General features: G+C 37.1%; 1 protein-coding gene across 30 annotated transcripts in view; it reads right to left on the reverse strand.

Annotated features, from left to right (window-relative positions):
- Positions 1 to 22,938, reverse strand: part of nrxn3b (neurexin 3b) — a 326,421-nt gene that overhangs the window by 298,324 nt on the left and 5,159 nt on the right. For all 30 annotated transcript variants that reach the window (XR_013281104.1, XR_013281102.1, XR_013281105.1 and 27 more), the window contains exons 2-4: positions 20,485 to 21,580; positions 11,111 to 11,128; positions 10,333 to 10,359 (exon numbers count right to left, since the gene is read on the reverse strand). Coding sequence is in view for 26 of the 30 variants with exons in the window: in XM_077509903.1 (XP_077366029.1) it covers positions 10,333 to 10,359; positions 11,111 to 11,128; positions 20,485 to 21,181 (742 nt within the window). In the remaining 4 variants the exon portion in view is untranslated. The remainder of the gene's footprint in view (positions 1 to 10,332; positions 10,360 to 11,110; positions 11,129 to 20,484; positions 21,581 to 22,938) is intronic.

Raw genomic sequence — 22,938 nt, forward strand, 5'->3', positions numbered from 1 at the left:
ATATATATATATATATATATATATATATATATATATATATATATATATATATATTAGGGGTGTTAAAAAAATCGATTCGGCGATATATCGCGATACTACATCGCGCGATTCTCGAATCGATTCAATAATCGGCAGAATCGATTTTTTTTTTTTTTTTTTAGGATTCACACCTTGAGCATGGAAGAATGTTATATGAACGGAACATTAAGCCTTAATATTTTATTTTAATGCTGTTCAAACATGAAACAGATTACAACCTCTATAAGACTGAAATTTCAGATAAATAAATAATACATTTTCATATAAATCTTACACTCTACAAGCTTACTGATTAGTATTTTCTAAATTTGAATGAAAAAAAATCGCAACAATCGACCTATAAATTCGTATCGGGATTAATCGGTATCGAATCGAATCGTGACCTGTGAATCGTGATACGAATCGAATCGTCAGGTACTAGGCAATTCACACCCCTAATATATACATATATATATATATATATATATATATATATATATATATATATATATATATTCACAACATATTCAACAACGTATTAAAAGGCAAGTCCTGTTTAATGCAAGGACGAAAACAACAAATTAATTTATAATGCCATGTCTATAATTAGTATCTAAAGTCACCGCCAGAACTGTCCTTCAAAATACGTACCTCCACTTTCGAGCACAACACTAACATTCCTTTCAGATGTAACGCTTTGTATGTGAACGAAGTGTAGACGTCTTTGGATTGTGAAAAAAATGACAACAACAGAGGTATGTTTTTGCTGAAATCAGATGGCTAACTATCATTAAATGATGATTTATGTTGATCTAAAATTGACGTTTGATGCCTATCAGCTTTGTGGAAGAATGTTTTACCTTACTAGACCATAGCTAAATATGGGAAGAACAGCAAGAGGCGAGGCTAATTTTTCATGGATGGAAAACCTACGTATTTCAACTTCACAATATCAAAACACTACAATGAAATATAAAACTATATCTTCCAGGGCAAAAATATCATTGTGAAAGGAATACTTGATGGATCTGCTTTCAATGTCATGCTAGCCTGCTAAGGACATAGACAGGTATCAGTTGCTGTAGACCCATGGAGTCCATTTTTGGGTTTATTCAGAAAGAGAGAGAGCTAGAAAAGCCATGGAAAACAACCTATGTTTAAATTACAAACGTTTAAGTAGAATGCTGCTTTTTTTAAACCATCTAACGGTAGATTGAGACAATGGACGAAGCAAAGAGTAAAAGGGAGATGAGAGTCTGTAGTATTACACCAGCGGTAACTGCATGTCCCTCGAATCTGCTGCCATGTTTGTTTACTTTCTTCCTGGCGTGAACATCTATGCATGGCTGCAGCCATCAATTCTCCACATCACCCCAACACGCACTGCACACAAATACGCTCCCCACGTATTCTTAAGCCTTTCCTGCACTCGCTCACTCGTATGCAGCTCTTCAAGACACATCTTAACCTACTTCTTTGCATAATTCCTATTCATGAGGTCGAAGGCATTTCTCAGACAATATGCAGCATTCCAGTTTTCAACTAAATGTCTTCTTTCTGTGTACTACGAGTGCAGCATGTGCCAATTTGCTGACTCATGGGAAACTACTACTGCTACTAATGGTACTAATACTACAACCAATGTTCAGGCAAACACATTTTATATTTAGTGCCATAAATATTCTTCGGGTGAGAGCCAGCATGATTGCAAATAAAGAGAAAACATGTTGGTTACATATTCATGTGGTTCCTGTCTTCTCGCACGGTCTTTCACGCTATTGCGTAACTGCTGGCGCACTATATGATCCGTGAAAAAGTGAGAATCCGTCTTGCTCGGTTGATCCCGGAGGTCAGTAGCAGAAAGCTGTGGGGGAGGAGTGAAGAGAGGAAAATAGAAAGATGGAATGGAGGAGGGGAGCAAGGGCAACCAATGGTCAGACTGGAACTGGTGAATCTGTGACAGAGGGGACGAATTGTGCATTGTAGCTTACAGGGCTGTCTGAACTTAATGCCTCAGGGGAATCACAGGAAGGGACAAGAATGTGAATGAAGATGATATTAAAAGGAATGGCAGCAAAGAGAATAAATGCTGGAATGCCAAAAAGCACTGACAGGAACAAATATGTGAAAATCAATAGTGCTTGGCTCTCAGTTTAGACACAACTGATGTCCACAACTTGACTGACGCTAGTAGCAAGCAGGTAGGTAGAAGCAGGTACAGTGGTACCTTCAAAACTGAATATCCCCAAAAGTCCTACATGGTACAGTCATTAATGAAAATTGTGAGGTTGCAGAGATGGTCCAGGCCTTGGGGTCAACTGCTAATGTTATCTGCTAGCATTAGTTGCTAATGAGGTGGGAAGTCCAATGACTGGCTGCTGCAAACCTTCACTTGTTATCAAAGGTTTAGATCTTACAGGGCTGAACTGACTAAAGCTGCATGAAACCAGACATAATGTGAGAAAAACACTGTTACACTCTTGTAAACTTTTGCCTTTCAGGCAAGATCCAGAACAATTTAGGTTGTGGCTTGTAACAATGTCAAGGGCTTTACTCAGGTTAAATGTGTATTCTTTTAGACACAAGAAGAAAAGCCACAGGTCTAGAGGGAATTTTTTCATTTATGTACTTGTATTTGCTGACCGCTTGAGGAGCAGCTGGCCTTAGCTGAAATCAATTTGACCAATAGCCTCAATTTCAGCAACTTCCAATTCCACCTCAACAATTCTGGGCTGGTTTTTGATCGAGTAATGAGGAGACATACAAGTTGAACTCAATTTCAGGTTTAACTTCTGGCCATTAATCGCTGTTTACAAAAAGTGCAAACAACACATGCCAAACTCGATAAATGCCACCTGGTGCTGATGAATCACAATGAGTAATTCCAAACAGGGAACTTCTTTTCCTATTCTCTCTGCAGGGCTATGAAACAATACACAGAAGCATGGAACTGCCTATATGGAGTAGTAAACAGTTCTGACTGGGCTATGTCGTTCAAATGTACTGCAAATGTGCTTGAATGTATTGGTAAAATGTAAGCTAATTGCTAAAAATGTTACTTTTTTTTTTTTTTTTTTTTTACATCATGCCACTGGGTATTGACTTGCGCATGCGCAATTGTGGAATTACCCTGTGGCATTATGGGGGGAAAAAAAACTGATTTTACCAATACGTTTGAACTTTACCAAGACGTTCGAATAACTTTTCAAAAACGTTTGAACGACTTTATCAAGATGTTTGAATGGCTTCACCAAAACGTTTGAACAACTTTACTCAGACGTTCAAACAACTTTGTAGTACGTTCTAGCAACTTTGCAGTAAGTTCGAACGACTTTAGGAAGACGTTCCAACGATTTTACCAACACTTTTGAATGATTTTATACAGTTGTTCAAACAACTTTCCTATGATATTCGAACAACTTTACCAAAAAATTCAAACAACTTTATCAACACGTTCAAACTACTTTGCAGTACCATAGCCCAGTCCAAACTATTTACTCCATATTGGCAGTCCCATGCTTCCGTAAAACAAAGCTAACCATTGACAATAAAGAGCACGTTACCTAGCATTACAAAGTCAAGTCAAGAACCGTGTGCGTAAGACGAAGGCCCGTTGCACACCAAGCAACTCGACAGAATGCGACTGGATTATTGCATAGTGTACAACGTTGTGCAGCTAGCTTCCATGACTGATTGACCGTCAGCTAATTGTTTTGCGATGATCCAAAACGTTAATTTCAGATAAGTGGCATGTGATGTAATGATGATGTAATGATATGTCTTATCCTAGTTCCAGTCAGCCAACTGAATCCAGGCCTCTTACTCTTAAATGACCACGTTTCCAAATCCTCAGACCTCTTTTTTTTTTTTTTTTTTGCTGTCGTTACTTCTCCAGCACCTTTAACACCATCCAACCCATCCTGATGAGCAACGAGCTGAACAACAGAAGCTTGGACTCATGCCTGGTCTCCAGGATCGTGGACGGTCGCTCTGAGAGACTGCATTATGTCAGCCTGTTTGGCTCCACATCTGACACTGTTCACACTCAGTAGTCGTCTGAGTTTTGCTAGGTGCAGAAATACTCACATGATACTGTGATTGCTGGATGCAAAGTGGGTTGGCAGAATAACATCCCTTTCACAACACCCTACTTGGTCTATACTCCATCTCTGATCATACAGATGAGCATGTTTAGCAGCTGGATTCTTTCTCCTTAAAGATTTCTCCACTAGCTGAGGCTCATCAAACAGTACACTTTACGCTCTCATGTTAAGCATGGCTACTGCTCGTGATCGCCACAGTTCTTAGAAACGAACAAAATGAAGAGGAGGAAGAGGAGGAGGATGTAAACCAACTAAAATAAAAAGGCAGGTCTTCGTGACTTTCGTTTTCAGTTAGGCTCGGGTAGTGAACATTCTTCGTCCAAAGCTTTGTTACATTGGGATTAGATGCTTGCTTTCCTCCCCAACAACAGTTTCTCATTACTCTCCAACTTGGCTACATTGCAAGGCAAAGTCACAATGGCAGCTGGGTTTTTTTTTCTCTCTGTCTGCCACAAGAATGAAATAACTCAGTACATATATTTTATTAGTGTGTTATCCTCAATTTCTACAAATACTACCTTGTTTTAAGGTGATTACACACTGCAATAAAGTTCCATGTGGTGAATTTTATTCTCCTCTGCGGCAAATTTCATGTAGCTTGTTCCCCCTTAACAAAAGAAAGAAAACTCAATAAATTTAAACCCCCAGAGTTTCTAATACACGCCTCTAAATGAAGATAAGAAATTGGTCTTTTCTTATTTGTTATTTGTCCTTTTTTCCCCACAGTGTGTACCTCTGCTTAGTCCCTTGTGCTATGTTATGGACAAACACTTATATACAGTAAAAATAATATAGTATGACGCAGTTTGAAATAGTCACAACAGAGTATTTTTCTTGGGCATGCACTAGAAAGTTATGCATCAAGTCCTGCAAGTTTTGCACAGCAACGGTGATCATGAGTTGCACTTTTAGATACATCATTAATTTAGAATCCCTAATGTACTGGGTATGCATGTCCTTGGACAAGAGGGGGGAGCTGGAACTCTCTGTGGACTCCAAGTGGATAACATGGGTCCATCTCATTTTGCTATACAACAGCACCAAGCACATTCCCTAGTTGTTTCACTATTACAGAAAAGTAATGCAGAGGAAAGATTGGACTTTTGCTTCTACCCATTTACACATCATCCATCAATCAATTTTCTCAACTGTTTACTCCTCACAAGGGTCACCGAGGTGCAGCAGCCTTATGAGGATATTTTGACTAAAGGGTTTATTTCCTTCAGTGATCAAGCATGTAATGCATTTTAAGAGATGCAGCGTTTAGTCGATTAATCGATCAACTAATTCATTATCAAATTAATCATCAATTACTTTTTGATAATCAATTAATCAATTAGAATTTCACCTCCTCGACATCTCAGAGTTCTATAGTCTTCCATGAAAGTGGATTGATTATCGTTTTTTTGTTTTTTTTAAATAGAGTCAAATTTACTCAACAGAATTTTACTGTGTATTTTCATCACATTGCAGACCAAACCACTAAATGAATTATAATTAATATAGGTTTGTGCACTTTCGATTTGAAATAATTCCCTGACTTTGGAAAAGAAAGGATGGAATTGTATTTGTTTTTTTTTTTCCTTTCCCTTTAACGGTTCATCGATTGAACCTGTTGCGGGTCAAATTGTCGCATTAAAAAATAAAAGATTCAACTTGTTCGGCTGCGCTTATTAGTTTTATTCGAAGTAATTACAAAAAGTGAATTTGTATTTTATTTTTTTAAGATTAAAGATACAATGGGTCACATTGACCCTTTTTAAGATTTAACAGCTAAAATTCAACTTGTTTTGTTTGGCTCTTGTTTTTTTTTGCTATTGCTCCCATAAATGTTTTGTAATTTAATGAGCATGATATTATTTCTGATAGTTAAACATACAGTGGGTCATATTGGCCCGTGAACATAAGAGTAGGGTTGGGGAAAAAAAACAAAAAAAAACACGTGTCATTTACACACGGTCTTGGTTGTCATTTTCCATAAAAGCAGAAACTCGTCCTGATAATTCAACGTGACGAGCTTGGACATCCAGCTGCAGCACACCTGACTGTGCTATGTTAGCGTGACCATGTCACCCACACAACATGGTGTGGCACGCACGAAAAAGCTTGACGGGCATAGCGAAAAGGAGGCAGAAGTTTAAGGGTCGATTCAGTTCTCGAACATGGAGCTCAAGGAGACACACACATGATCGCAAACAAGCAGTGAATCACAAATGAGAATTGCATCGTTGCAATACACAGATGCAGCCAAATGTCGGGTCTAATTTACCAATCAACTTCTTTTCGTCTGGAAAAGAGCTGTCACATCCAATTAGGTGCTCGCATAGATTATCATTCAGGTGCACACAAATGCATCTTCTCACTGTCATTAATATTCAATGCTTCCAAGGACAGTGAGTGATCCATATTAGAGCTGACGCTCATCATTTTCTGTTAAACAGCAATAATTAAGGTCTTTCCTCTGGAGCATGCGGCGCTGACATCATATTTCTTTTCAGCGCCACTCCAGTCTCAGCTCAATCACTCATCTGTCACGCGACAGTAGACACACACGCTCGCTCATTAGTAGGGAAGCATCCGGTCTCCGATTTTCACAGTCTCGGGGTCCGTACATATGGCACAGACAAGATATGAACAAGTTCAATGAACACATACATAAAAAATGATTGACCACTGGCAAGGGACCGACTAAAGAAAACACACAAGCACACTTGAAGCGCAGTAAGGCAGTAGAAAAAGGAGCTACTGTACCTTTGCTTCTACCTATAGATTGTAGAGAGAAGGGGTCCGGAGAGAGAAAGGAATGCACGGGGTCATCCCGGGTAGAACACCGCAGCAAGGCAGAAAGAAAGTTATAATAAGATGTAGTTAGTTTAGAGTAAGCCTCAACAACGTCATCTTAAACTTTCATGCAGGAAAGTTGACAGCCATGCAAATGGTCATGGATGGGCAGCACATTCCACAGGCAAAATTGAATGGGTTTAGGGATGCTGGTATTGGTATGAGGCGAAAAAACACATTATAATGTCTTATTTACCGTATTTTCCGCAGTATAAGGCGCACCACATTATATGGCGCACCTTCAATGAATGACATATTTTAAAAATTTTCCATATATAAGGCACTACAGTAGAGGCTGGGGTTACGTTATGCATCCATTAGATGGTGCTGCGCCATAGGGAATGCAGTCAGATAGGTCAGTCAAACTTTATTAATAGATTACAAACCAGCTTTCTGACAACTCCATTCACTCTCAAAATGAATAAACAGCTGTTTTATTATTTTCTCTGAGGTAAAGTATTAGTATTAGCTAGCGATCCAAGATGGCGGGATCTTCCGCACATGCGCGTCACCGATCGTGCAGGGTCACCGATAGCGTCTTGACAGCGAGACCTGTTGCGGCTCAATATTGATCCATATATAAGGCGCATGGTCAGCTTTTGAAAAAATTGAAGGCTCTTCGGTGCGGAAAATACGGTATATGTATTCTCTCTTTGTGAACGCTGCCTATATCAGCCACTAGAAGTGTAACAAAAACCATTTTGTCGTGAATAATCATATTTTTATTTAAACTGAATTGAATTGTACCATGTTAAATTATAATGTATATATGTAATATATCAAATATTAAAATATATTTGAAGGAAAATTACAACAAAAAGGTAATTGCATCATACCCTCTCAAACTGAGCTGCACCATATCACATTGAATGTAATCCAACTCATTCGACCCAAACTAACTAAATAGTTTCTCTATGAATGAAAGAAATGTCTTTGATCATATTTAATCAAGAGTGAATACTCATACTGGTATTGCTTAGAAAAAGAGGTACAGTGTTCCCTCGCTATAACGTTGTTCACTTTTCACATCCTCGTTTCGCTGATTTTTTTGTGTGCAATTTTGTATGAATTTTCATTACAGTAATGTACCTATTTTTTTTAATCAAATTTATGAAAGTTTGTACATTGAGAATGATTAAACTAGATAATAGCGAGAAAATATAAATGCCACAATGAGAAAAGTGTATAAACTGTGTGGTGAGGGGTTTTGGAGCCTGAAAACATTTTATAATAAATGTAAAACAAAGCTAACTATACATATATATATATATATATATATATATATATATATATATATATATATATATATATATATATATATATATATATATATATATATATATATATATACACATATATATATACACATATATATATACATATATATATATATATATATATATATATATATATATATATATACATACATATATATATACATATATACATATATATATACATATATACATACATATATATATACATATATACATATATATATACATATATATATACATATATACATACATATATACATATATATATACATATATATATACATATATACATATACATATATACATATATACATATATACATATATATATATATATATATATATATATATATATATATATATATATATATATATATATATATATATATATATATATATATCTGTACTAAACATTAAATAAATTAATCACGCCCCACATACACCATAGTTTACACAACAGTGACATCAATACAACAGTAATCAATAATTCAACCAAAAAATATCTGCAACAACTTTGCCTTTGACATGGCAAGCCCAGTGGCCTACTTTAGTGGTCAAGAATATTTGTAGGCCAGCCACAACCTCTCATGTTAGTGCTAGTTTTGATGCTAACTTTAATATTACTCTAAATAAGGGGTGTCCAAAACTTTTTCATTTGAGGGCCACACACAGAAAATCAGAAGGACGCAAGGGCCACATAATGTTATAAAGAGAAATTGTGTTTAGTCCTAAAAATTGTACTGTAAGTACAAGTAAGTAATTTATTTGTGCTTTTGTATATTTAGAAAAATGCTACAGTATATAAACCAATTTATTTCTAATATGGCAGTAGGGATATTGTAGTTTTGGAATTTTTCATTTTAGTTTTTATTTTGTTTTGAGTTTGTTTTTTTTTAAATTTAGTTAGTTAGTTAGTTTTGAGGGTGGTTCTGTTATTTTTTATTAGTTTTAGTTCTTTAATTAAATGCTTAGTTTTAGTTTAGTTAGTTTCAGTATTAGTTTTAGTTCTTTGTTTTTGTTATTGTTTTTTTTGTTTGTTTGTTTTAATGTGTATTGCGCGCAATATTTAAAAAACACCATTTGGCACAACATTATTTCGGTTTATATCAAATTAAATGTACTAAAGATCGCATTTAAAATTATCCCCAAAGGCTTATATATTAAATTAATTACCAAAGACTAAAATGAAGGACATTTTCCTATAATTATAGTTAGTTTTATTTTAGTTAGTTTTGTAAATATAAAATGAAGTTTCAGTTAGTTTTGTTTTTTAAAAAAGCATCTTCGTTTTTTTTATTTCATTAACAAAATTGATGTTTTGAATTTTTGTTTTTTCATTAGTTTTAGTTAACTAAAATAAACTTTAATAGCACCTGTGTTTTTCAACACCTTCTCTTCTTACTTTGACCATCTCCAAACATTTTTGTTTTTATTTTATTTGAACTGAGTCAAATGCCATTTTTAGCATATGTCGCGGGCCACTAAAAAATTGGCGGGCCGCAAATGGACCCCGGGCCGTAGTTTCGACACCCCTGCTCTAAATTATGAAATAATTCTGCAATTTAAGGTGTTTGTCATTCCGATACAAGAAAAAAAAAAAACGTTGCTCTGCTAGGAACAAAATACCTCCGAATTGGAAAAATTGCACAACTGGCAAAATTCCAAAAAAGATTAATGCACCATTGGTAAAATAAAACTGATGATGATGTTACGATGAAAACCAACTCGTAAAATTAACTTCCCTAGTTTTAAAGCAGCTAAAATTTATTTCCTCTTTTTCGAAGCTGTTTCACAGCAAAGGTCAGCTAAGAACATTTTTAGTCACTTGCTCGTTTGCTCCGGAGCAGTGCACACAGTTATGTAACACACAAACACAAAAAAAAAAACTGGGTAAGACTAAGGTAAGATGAGCTCATACCATGCTGACATGCACCCTCCCCTAGCAAAAAACGCCCCCCCGCCCCACACCCAGAGCATTGCAACAAATGCACACAGACAGGTAGTGAAGGCACATGGCGTAAAATTGTGCCCCAAAACCAAGTCAGGTGGAGAGGACAACAACTAAGTGAGATGTACAAAGAAAGAGAAGAGTACCTTGCTCTGCCTTCAGGTGTGCGAGGCCTTAAATAGAAACATCAGACAGAAACAGGGCAAAATCAAGAAGAGCACGCCAATACAATATGTATTGTCATTATGCATGCTTTGCAGGATGGCAAACCATGAGTGTCAAAGCTTCCCAGAGTGAATTTGAAAGCTTTTATTTCATTATAAGTTGAGAAACATCTTGCAAGCAAAAAGTGATGTGCAAAAGCCTTGGGCTGCCATATTCATTTTAACCAATTATCTCAGTCAGCTTCTTTACAAGAACATTTTATTGTCTGTTTATATGGAAATGTTAAATTACATGGAGAGCTAATTAGTGACAAGTTAACTGTTTGCTAGGCTAACTCAACTGAACTCTGTTTGTTACCTATTTTATTTTCTACTGTGTCAAAGTAATGTTAAAAAGCTGAAGACTTTTGTGCATTAATATGCAGGAAGTAGGCTACAATTATTGTAAAAGTTAGTCAATAGTCAGTTTCTATTGATAAAATAGCTCAAACCAAAACGACATGGAGAGCTAATTACTTGTGACAAGGCTGTTTGCAAGGCTAATTGTTTGTTGCCCAATTTCTCTTCTATCTGTGTCAAAATATTGCTGTTAAAATGCTCATTTGAGAACAAGCCCAGGACTTTTGCACAATATTGAGATTTAGGAAGTAGCCTACAAGTATTGCAAAATTTGGTCAATAGTGATTGTGGCTGTCTCAGACACTTTAACATTTAATGACTCATGACTTGGAAATGAAAGGGAGTTTGTTTTTTGACTCACCTGGTGTTCTATGGACTGCTGTGGATTTTCCAAAAGATGACAAAAAGGAGAAAGCAAAGAAGTTCTGAATTAGCAACACACTTCAGCTTTTTTTTTATTTGCATGTGAACCTAGCATGCAAATGCTAAAAAGGACCCCACCACTCAAGAGTTTGTTTTCATGTAAAGAGCATAGAGTTGCCCCTTGACATGCATGATCAAAAAAACTACTTCAGTTGAAATCTGCTGCGGAGAGAAAAAGTTTAATCTGTCCCATCTGCTCAGGGAGCCAGATTGACTTTAGATATTTGGCAAAGAACTCAGAAAAAAAATTGAATATTGTTAGAATAACATAATATTCCTCACCCGTGTCACACAGGGCGCCTCACACATACGTAAAACATAAATCCACACATGAGGATTTATGGTGTAAGCCGTTTTGGATCTCAAAATGCTCTCGTCAGACCTTTTTCCAACATTATAGTAAGCCTCAATACTCATTGGAACCTTTTCCCTTCATTTTCTTTGTGACACAAATTCAACATCCTTGTGGGATATTCAGGGGAATGCTCAAAAGTCAACATAGAACATAAAATTTGCTACATATGAGAATTTATTAAGTGTCGCAACAAGCAAGTTTACTCAGTAGGAACTCACCTGCGGATGACTTCCTTGTGCTTATAAAGAAATTAGAGTGTGCCTGATGCCAGTCATAAAATGTTGATATTGGATTTCAAAACATCCTAAAATAAATATGGGAATATAAAAACAGAGTCGGATAACAGGGGGTTTGTGGAATATGAATTAAGCAGCAACATCTAGCCTACTCATTTTTATCCATCTCAGGGAGGGGCCATTTTGCCACTTGCTGTCAACTGAAAATGACATCACAGTGCCTAATGCTGAAAAGTTGGGGGGAGTGACCAAATTTTGTACACTGACATGTTTTTTTTTGTTATTTTTGTTTTTTGTTTTGTTTTTTTGCTAAATACCACAATTTCAATTCATCTCCACATTTGTTGTTAGTTACCAAGCTCCATTTTAAAATAAATTAGTGCTGTCAAAGTTAAAGCGTTAACTAATTAATTAATCACAAAAAATTATCGCATTAATCGTTGTATTACCATAGATTAATCACACGATTAATTTTGACCGCAGATGATCCTTTTTAGCCGACAGTGGATGGTTACATTAAAGGTAGCTGTTGGAGTTTGAACAATAAACATAACTACATGCATTAAAGTAAAGCATTTAATAAATGTTTACATATGCCGTAGCTCATTTTTTCCCATTTTAAATTATGCAAATAATTAATTGATTAGAAAAAGTAGGATGAGCATGTGCAGCGGCAAAAATCTTGGGGGGAAAAAAGCTTTTTTTAAGTCAGTGATTAATCATGATTAATCAAAATTCTACAATGTGATTAATCTGATTAAAAAATGTAATCGTTTGACAGCTCTAAAATAAATATATTTGAAGAGTTTTACTTGCCTCTGATTTCAAAAATTTTTATTTAATAATTTGTTTTTGTACTTGCAAAATGGAGTGAGCATACATTTATTTGGGTTTACAGTCATAATGGCCCTCCTAACGAAACCATAACTACAAATGTGGCCTGTGACAAAAATGAGTTTGACACCCCTGCCTTAGGCACTGTGCCACCAAACGACTGGATATTTCAATCCATTAATTTCTCTCTAATTGACAGCATTAAGGCATGTAAAGGCGAACTGAATGAATGGTCGCCGTTCAAGAGGCAGCACATCGAGACAAACGTGTATAGAAGCGGCTCCTGAGGTGAGATTTGTTTTCCTGTCTCCGCGAGGGAGTTCAAAATGGCTGCTACTTTTCCTCCCACGTAAGAAGAATGACATTGGCAAGCGAAAGGGAAGGGCAAATTGTGGCCGTTGGGGGAAGGGAAGACGATGGCCAGCTGAAGGACGGTAGCGCCGCTACGGCTTTCGAGCCCGGCACAAATGAATGTTATACGCTTGAACGAACAACCATCACTCTCTCGCTCTCACTCTCTTTTTTTTTTTTTTTTTTTTGCATGTATGTGTGAAAATGTTAACGCATGGGTCGTGTTTGCGTGTCAAACGACCAGTTCCAGATGCAGATAAAGCCCTTTCTCTTGATGCGACATGCTCCAGAACAAGCCAATGTGCTGTTGAGGACATGTGGCCCGAGCGTAATCCCTGCTCTATTTTCACAACTCAAATCCAAACATAATTTTCAGCTTGGGCACTAGGCACAAATGCCCTCTGCACTGGAATCAGGCAAGTGCCTGCACCATTTTTCTTTTTTTTCCCCCCCGTGACCTACTTTTTATAGTAAGATTATTGTAACTGTCATTTTTTTCCCATGTCTGTTTATTAATCCCTAAAGCTAAGCCTGAAGGCACCATTTCAGCACTTACTTAACAGTTTGTTCGCCCCTTCCATCAATTACTGGCCTTCTATCAAACGTCAGTGTATATTTGAAAGCAAAACGGGTCTTAAACTCTTCATTCCGGATGCAGCATGTGGGGTTTTTAAATTAGCCATCGTTTTACATACTCATTAAATAATCGAGTGTAGCTCTTAATAACCTTGACCTTATGAATATCACATTATAATAACCCGAGGTTTTAAAGAGACTTCATATCACCCCTAGTTAATTGAATTAAAAAGAATGGGGGCTGATATCCACATCATTACCATAAAGGTACGAATATTTCCAAAGCTAATCGCAGGAATGTAATGTAGTTGGGAGTAATGATGACAGCAAAATGGAGCACATGTCGGAGATGGTGGATTTGAAAGTCGGCGGGTGTGGAGAGCAAGGGGTGTCTAATTTCAGCACATCGTCCTGACACAGTTAGTCACACTCGTATATCCCCATTCACATGGGACGAAACACTAAATGTGTTTCATAGCCAACTGTTTGTGGTGCAAGTGCCTACCGCACATCAGAGACTGACTTGACTGTCTGATGACTGTATGAGAAGTACGCCTCAGCTTAGGCCAATGTCGTGTCTTACTAGCGCTGAGCCCATCTAAAAATGAACAAAAACAGGGTGAACTACAATCCTACATGCTAATTATTATCCAAACCATAAAGAATGACCGCTTAAATATGCCTTAATTATGTCATTTCAAGTCACGAATCATCCATGCATCCATTTTCCATAACGCTTGTCCTCAATCCGATCGTGGGTGAGCTTGAGTCTTTCCCAGCTGACTATGAGTGAGAGGCAGGAGTCACGCATCGTTCGCCAAGACATTGGTAAAAAAAAAAAACATGGCTTTCTAAGAAAAAGCTTCCCTTGGTTAACAAGACGTCACGTTTGCCTTGTTATCATTCTGGACAGTGGAAAGTGGAAACTACCCTACCAGTTCATTTCGTATGGCTGGGACTGTATTTTATGATAGAACACTGATTACTAATCAAATTGAATGCCTTAAAATCTTTAATCTTTTGAATCTGAACTGAAAAAAAACAACATGAAATACAACAACATGTATATTAACCACATGAGTAGGTGGTTTGAAATGTGATTCTAATCAGATTTCTACAAATGCATATTAGTCCAGACACTCTGCTCCTTCAAATTGGATTTAATACAGCGCTGGACTCATTTACTCCATGACACACAAAGATGGAGCGATTGTAACTTGAAAGCGAAAGTGCTTGCAAAGTTTAATGTTTATTTTGGTAGGTGTCCTGTATGTCGCAGAAACCCAATGGCAGCAACCGGATGTGATGCCAGTCGTGAATATGTTTGGCTGCAAGTGTGAATATCATTAACATTATTATATTTTGAAGAAAATTTGAAATGTCGTGCTTTTTATCTTTCGGTAAAGTCATCGATGTTCCATGCCAAATCACCCAAAAAATATGAAAATTTAAACCAAGCGAGTTTAGATTCTTATGAAACTTGGTGTACTTGTTCATGGTGACGGCACAACACTAAATCTCAAATTTTAGATCTATTGGAGAAGAGGTTTGAGAGCCACGGCCAGCTGAATTTGGACATTTTTGGCAAAAAAGGGCATGACTGCCTTCTTTTCAACCATTTTATCTCATGGGTAACTGAGTCAATCTTCACAAAACAGGTATTGTTGGAAAGGGAATTCAACAAAGATTCCAAGTTACCAAAAATGACAGAACTTGGCGGGCTGTAGCTCGAAACACCTGCTCCAATTTGACCTAAAATTTGAAATTTATTATTGGGCACTACCATCAAGTACACCAAGTTTCATTAAAATAAAAATCAGCTTTGTTAAACCCACTGAGTGATTTGGTATGTAAAGACCTGATGCTGCATTTATTGGTTTACTCACAAGACTTGAGTAAGTTTGAGTGAGTTTGGTAACATTTGGTGAAGGGTGTAGTCTACCTTTTGTCTAATGTCAGCTGAGACAGACTCCAACTCACCCTGAACAGGATAACCATTAATGAAAGTGGATGATTGGATAGGTTAGTGCTTTGAACTAAAAAAGCAGCTATTTTGATATTTTAGAGTAGGGATAGACCGATTATCGGCTGGGCCGATTATCGGCGCCGATATTCAGCATTTTGAGAAATATCGGCATCGGCCATTTTGAAGAATCACATGGCCGATAATAGAGCCATTTTTTTTTTCAAGTGTTAACTTCAGGGAACTAATTTAAATGTAAATTTAAAAAAAAAAAAAAAGGTAGTTTTTTCATTTTTGTCGACCCTGGGAACTCTCTGCACCTTCTGTTTTTAATTGAAATTAAAACTAAGATAAGTAAAAATTTAATAATTTGGATATTTTGAAATTTTTTGTGTAGAAAATAATTGTTTGTCTTTATTTAACTTTTGAAAACATGCTACTGCGCCTGGGAGATCCCAGAACTTGTCTATTGACTAAGATTTAAAAAGAAGAAAAAAAAAAAAAAACTTTAAAATATTTTACATTTAAATTGAATATCGACTCCAAATATCGGTTATCGGCATCCTTAACTACTAATAATTGGTATCGGTATCGGGCCCGAAAAAACCTTATCGGTCTATCTCTATTTTAGAGCCAAGCATCCTATTAAGAATCCCTTCATTCTCATCTTCATGTTTCTTGTTCATTTAGCTAAACTAACTCATTGGATTGCCTTTCTAAGCCTTAAGGGCTAGCAGGCTACAATTAGGGCCATGGCTAACGAAACACGACCCAGACCCATTCCACACAGTCAACCATCTGCCGGGTTTAACTAACAGCTCGAGGGTCTCGGCGCTCACCAAGTGTGTATGCTTCCGCACGGTCTGGGCCTTTTAGTCTTATAATATGGCATACAGTATAAATATTCACAAGTCTTGACAGATGCAGGATAATCAACAGTATGCCATGCAAGACAGGTGTGCTAAGCAGTTGTTAGTCCGAAGACTTGAACTGCTCGTTCAGAGGTTGCGCAAACAATCGCTTGGGGACTTGATACAGGAATTCTGTCATTCGTCGACAGTCTGGCGGCGGCGTTTGTGAAGGCATTCCACTGACAAATTTGCCACCTCTGTTGTCATTATCCTCCTAATTATGGCTCCCTGTCTCCGTTGCATAATCAGCAATCAGCCACATCAGTTAATGGCGGGCAGAAGGCGCAGTCGTGGGGTCATTGTGTACACTATTCAGTAGGAGGAACTTGGGCTGATGTGTGAGGACAAAAACAAACAAAGAATATGACAAATTGGTGTGCAACAAACATGTGGTGAGTTGCTGTTACTCATCCAAACTGTCTGACTTGATTGCCAACTACCCTCTTAAAAACACAGCTATTTTAAAACAAGGATATCATCGGTCCGTTGGGGCTTTATTAGACTTAAAATGGACCCTGCACTGACTGCTTAGCAGTAGCAAAGGGGAAATGGGATGAAGCAAAAAAAGATAAGTCCGGTCCTGCCGCTTGACTGCTCCGCAACCAGCACATCGTGTGCTATTCTGAACAACGCCATAGGCAAGCTCTTGGGATTTAAGCTTCAAACAGCTCAATTGGGACGACACATGATGGCCATATTGGAAACAGAAGCAGAATGATGAACGTATTTTTTGAATACCTCCAATTTGTGCTACTGCTAAGCAAAAAATACCTTTGCACAGTGGTATCGACATTGCACCAAAATAGCATTCAGTGAGCATTCCCCTGATGTTTTATCCCCCCAGGAGTTGAGCTAGTCTGATTTAGACTGGCAAGAACAGGTCAGCAGAGGAAATTCAACATGGTTTTGTTCCTGTTTTTTTTTTTTTAATTTACAGTCCCCACACATAAAGAAAAAAGCTCCCCATGAAATATCATACTGATGTATTTCCTGTGGTAGTGGTGTACATTTTTTTATGACATGGCAGAGGAGATAGCTTAAAAACACAAATTAATCAAGCTTGGCATCTGGTGGTGTGAAAGATACCAGAATATACAGTTTTCTTGAAACCAGCTTGAACAGTATATATTAGGGTTGGGCGGTATTAAGATTTCGACACCGTTTCACCGTCTCCTCATTACACCGGGCTATACGGTAATATCGTCACATTTTTCCTCTTTAGTTTTCTGGGGGTTACATTTTGTTGTGATTTGGGTGCTCCATGGTTGCAATGGCATTTACCCCAAGGTTTTCTAAGCTTTACCACACAAACAACACAAAACCCCCAAAAATATATATATTAGTGACAGTCAATATTATTATTAAAGGCTGAGCCGTGTGGCCCAGGAAACAGGATGCGTGAAAGCAACCCGTCGCGGCAACGAACGAACAATGAGGAGACAAAAAAAAAAAAAAACAGCAGGGCGGGCTCACTTGCCCTCTCTCTCCGGTAATGATCCTTCCGCAGGTTCACCTACAGAAACCTTGTTACTTTTACTTCCTCTAGTATAGTCAAGTTTATGCACCTCTTTTTTTTTTTTTTGCAACCAATGTAGTTGCGTCAGGAGCTGCTAGCCATCTTGTCTTTAGTGTTCCGCTTCATGACTGTCACATGATTAATTATTGCTATTAGTTTTTTAAATAGTTATAAGTACATAGTTATATTAAGATGAAAACAAGTGCACGTTTATATTTTCTCTCAAAAAATATATTTATATCATTTTTTTTAAATGGCGGTCTGACACCGTTTGTGTGACACCGTTTCTATTTTTAGACACCGCGGGATACCTTATTACCGTATTACGGCCCAACCCTAGTATATATATTTCCTGAATAGAGACAAGACTCCATTAACAAATGGGTTCTGTATGACATCACGCATACCTTATAGGCCAAAAAGTATGGATATAAACATGTGGATATCAAATTTTATCAAAGAAGTGTGTGTTCCCTTTCCTAACACTCCCCCAAAAACACATTACCTTGACACAGAAAAAGAGGAAATGAAGTTCATCCAAACATTTTGTACCTTCGGGTCCCTGCACGTCCTTGCAGGAGCTGAGTAAGTTTCCCGGAGAAAAGATAACTTTGATAAGAAAGTGTTTTAATTTGAGTCGTACCAAGCATTATATAAAAACCAGAATGGGACTTAGTGACATCGACCTTCATTAGGGATAATCGATCCAAATTGAGATCAGCACCGAATGCCCGAACGTTGTCATTATTAGCATGGATCTTGTCGGATAATGAGCAAACAAACTGGAATAAAACACAACACTTGTAGCAGAAGCAATCAATAACTGAAGTGAAAGCACATCATTGTCAAATTATTTTGGGTACATTGAGTTGTTGCTGTCTAATGAAAAACATACAGTGGAAAATTAAATTCCAAGCACATACCACACAAGGGTGAGCATCAAATTAACTTTACACACAACCAGTAATCCTGCTTAGTGCTTATACAGTCAGGTCAAGAAATACTGTGACATTGACACGATTCGGTGTAGGAATTGCAACCGTTTGTTTATATGGCTCACACTTCTGGTTTTGGTTTAATTTCAACAGAATTGTGTTGATTTCACAATATTTATGGACCTGGCTGTAGATGTTCAAGTATACACAGTATAGATGGGATGGATGGGATTAAATATTGATTTTTACTTTTTACTTTAATACTATTTAGTCTGTTCGTTGGAGTTGAATCAGCCTTATGTATAAAGAATGTGAATGTTTTTGTTACCTTAAGCCATTGACAAGAAATGTTAGAGACTTACTTAAAACATTACACGTCAGCGAAAGCACATTCAAGGTCTAATGCTTTGCTGCCAAAAATTTCCGACTTTAGACTTCTTCCTTAAAAATGTAGAGAATTACTTTTTCAAATATTCTTTTCATTGGACAGCAACGATTTTTGTTATGTAAAACCCATCCAGTCAAAAACCCTTTCAAAACCTGAATATTGACGATATTTGAGTCTTGAAAGGCCATGTAACATACGCAAAAACCTGAACGTGGTTCCAAATAAGAACCCAGGGTTTTGGCGATGTAATTTTTTATTTAAATTCTCTTCAAACATGAAAACAGATTGCAACCTATTTGTTAAATACATTGGCTCGCAGTTATAAGCCTGAAGTTTCAGATAAATAAACACATTTTCATAAAAATGTTACATTAGGGCTGGGTTTTAAAAAATCAAATACTGTAATTGATATCGAATCGATTTTCCTTTTTGAGCCTGATATTGATCATAAAACCATGAATGAATTATTTTAATATTTCTTTTTCCCATAAATTTTGAAAAATTTTAAAGGCCTTTTTTTTTTTTTTAAATCTGTTTTTTGGAAATTTACTCTTTATCTAAATTTAAAAGTATTTTCTTACATTCACAAAAGACCTGATTTATTGTACTTTGATGAGACAATTCAGAATCTTTTTACTTTACATTTACAACTGTTAAATTGGAATTCTGAAAATATATTTAATCAATGTTTTAAGTTTTAATCAATCAGATTGAAGTGAAGTCAATTTAATCGAAAAAAAAAAAATCGAAATCGACACGAACTAGAACTCTTGTGAATCGAAATCGAATCGTTTGAGGAAATTAGAATCTATACCCAGCCCTTGTATACAGTGTACAAGTTTATTGATTAGTATTTTCTAGATTTTATTAAAAAAAAAAAAAAAATCTCAATAATCGACTTATGGATTTGTATCGGAATTAATCGAACCGTGACATGAATCGTGATACGGATCGAATTGCGAGGTACTTGGCAACTCACACTCCTAATGAATATAATGTGTAGAAAGTAAGAAGCTGAAATTATGTATACTTGTGTCATGATGCTGTCTGTGCTCGTTGTTTATTCAAATTGCCATGAATACTGCAGTAATTCTGTCCATTCACACAACCAGAAATTTGACCTTAACCCAAATATTGACAGCATGTAAACGTAGTCAGTGTCTTTTCTTAACCCCTGTTTCAATAAAGATGTGAATCAATATGCTACATGTCACATGCTCAAAAGGGATGGGTGGCAGTTCTCTTACCTTCAGTGCAGTATCGCCCTACAAATCCAGTTCTCGAGCAGTCACAGTAGGTTTCTCCATCTGCCAGTGAGCAGATCCCTCCATTCTCACAGGGGTTCTCTGTGCACAGGCCCAACATCTCTAAGCGTACTTTCTGACTGTTGATGAGCGTGGGCAGTTTACTCCCGTAGATCAGGTCAGTGATGATCCCCTTGAACGGCGCCAGCTCACGGACCGAAGGCAAGGTGATGGCAGACGTGCGTATGTCCCCCGGGAGCCCCCCGAGGAATAGGTCGCTTATGATCTTCATGAACTGCCGCTGGGGCCGCACCTCCGCCGTCTTGGTCTGGCCGTCCACGGCCAGGCCGGTCCGCAAATTGTGCCTGTTGATGGCGGCGAAGTGCCAGCGGCTGTCGTTGACCATCTTGTCGGACGTAATGGTGGTTTCGGCGCAGTCGATGCTGAAGCGAAGATGCATCCTGCCTTCGGACAGCGTGAGGAGTAAGAAGTCGCAATATCCGCCGTCGTCAAAGTAGAGCATGAGGCCTTCGGATTGGGATGTCTTGAACTGGAAGGTCAGGTCACTTTGAGAGCTGGCATCCCAGCGTAGGTATCGAGCCCACTGACCTTCGGAGCCAGTAAACTCTAATCCCACACTCAGGGCCAGCATAGTATTTAGCAGAAGCAGAACTTTCCCAGGGAGGCTGTTTGGATTCATCGTAGAGAGTAACAGAAATCACCGAAAAGTGATTTGAACTTGATAAAGGTCCTCTTAAAGTGACAAAAATATTTGATTAGGGCAGCTTTCTGAGATGCATCTGATATAGCTTATATTCCACATTGCTTAATAATAAAATGTCAGTTGTTTTTTTCGATCTATGATGCAGATCAAATGTTGATAATGGATGCGATCTATACTTCAAGCCAACTGTAAAGCAAAAATAACGTCTGCCCACATCAAGTGAACTTGCTATGAAAGTGCTTTGAGGATCAGTGATTCAGAGGTGCATCTTGGGTGCTTTCCTTGCGGCGGCTTCCTGGATTGAAGCACATAACTTTCATTGTTGGTCCATGCCCCATGGTTTGATCTGTGGCAACAGGCAGGCCTTGAACAAAGCTGAAACACAATGAAAAGAGGAGTGAGGCCAAAGTTTGAGTCAGTGAAAGGCACAGCAAAGGCTGAATTATCAATACAGTCATGTTACTGCAGATATTCCTCATCTAAAAATTATTGTGAACACTTCGGTCTTGGGTGTCAAATTCATTTCAATTTAGGGGCCAGTTTAGCCCAAGTGTGATTTTAAGTGTCCATGCTATAAATAACAGGTCAAAAATGGTTCATGTTATGTTTGTTTGTTTTTTTTGTGTGCAAATAATTAAACATTCTGAAAATATGGCCATTCATTATTAGCTTATTGAAGAGTAATGTGAAATTTCTGAACAAAAATGTGCGAAACATTTTTGCATCAACTCCTGGGATTGGGAATCTTTGACCATCTTACCATTCGATTCAATTCAGATTCGATTTTCGATTGAAAACGACTTTCTACTCAAAATGATTTTCGTGACAATGATTTCTGCTTCATTTTATAGATATGCCAAGAATTGTCATGATCTACTGACATTGGAGTTGTAAAGAAAGTGCCCTTTTCCACAAAAACAGTTTGTGGACCATAACTGCTACTCTATGTAGCTATAAATGTTGTACCTTTTATAGTACTATATATATATATATATATATAGTACTATATATATATATATATATATAGTACTATATATATATATATATATATATATAGTACTATATATATATATATATATATATATATATATATATATATATATATATATATATATATATATATATCCGGTCTACTTCCTGTATTGTGTTCGCTCACTCTAATCAGTCCCCCAAGAAACTTGAACTCAAACTAACAATAGTATTGTTACAATATCAAGCCGTATATTACACTCCAGTTGAGGTTAACTGTAAATCTAAACACACAGAACGAAGAAAATTACACACAGTACAAACACACTTTGTTTAGCTTGTTTCCTGAACGTAGCTAGCTCAAAGCTAGCAACACACAATGGAAAGCTGCACTGACTCGCTAACGCTAATTAGCGCACTACTCGCGGCACTTTTATCGCTCAAATTACCGGCTATTCATACAAAAACAAAACGCATTAGGAATGTTTACAGAGAAGCATATTAACATTACTCACAGGCATATGCTATTTCAACGCTACAAAAAAACAAAACAATTTGTATTGGTATTTTCTTCTACTCTGTAACGTGGCTACAACTCAAGAGTGCATCTGACGCGCGGAACCACACTGCCCCTATGTGGCCAAATCGTGTACAACATGAACAACGCTCCCAATAACGGCACGCACAAACAAGGGCAAAACAGTATAAAATAAATAAATACAATCTATTTTGGGACAATCGCAGTAAATCCTTGAGTATTTGTG

The sequence above is a fragment of the Festucalex cinctus genome, chromosome 21 (genome assembly GCF_051991245.1).
Source record: "Festucalex cinctus isolate MCC-2025b chromosome 21, RoL_Fcin_1.0, whole genome shotgun sequence".
In the NCBI taxonomy this organism is placed as follows: domain Eukaryota; kingdom Metazoa; phylum Chordata; class Actinopteri; order Syngnathiformes; family Syngnathidae; genus Festucalex; species Festucalex cinctus.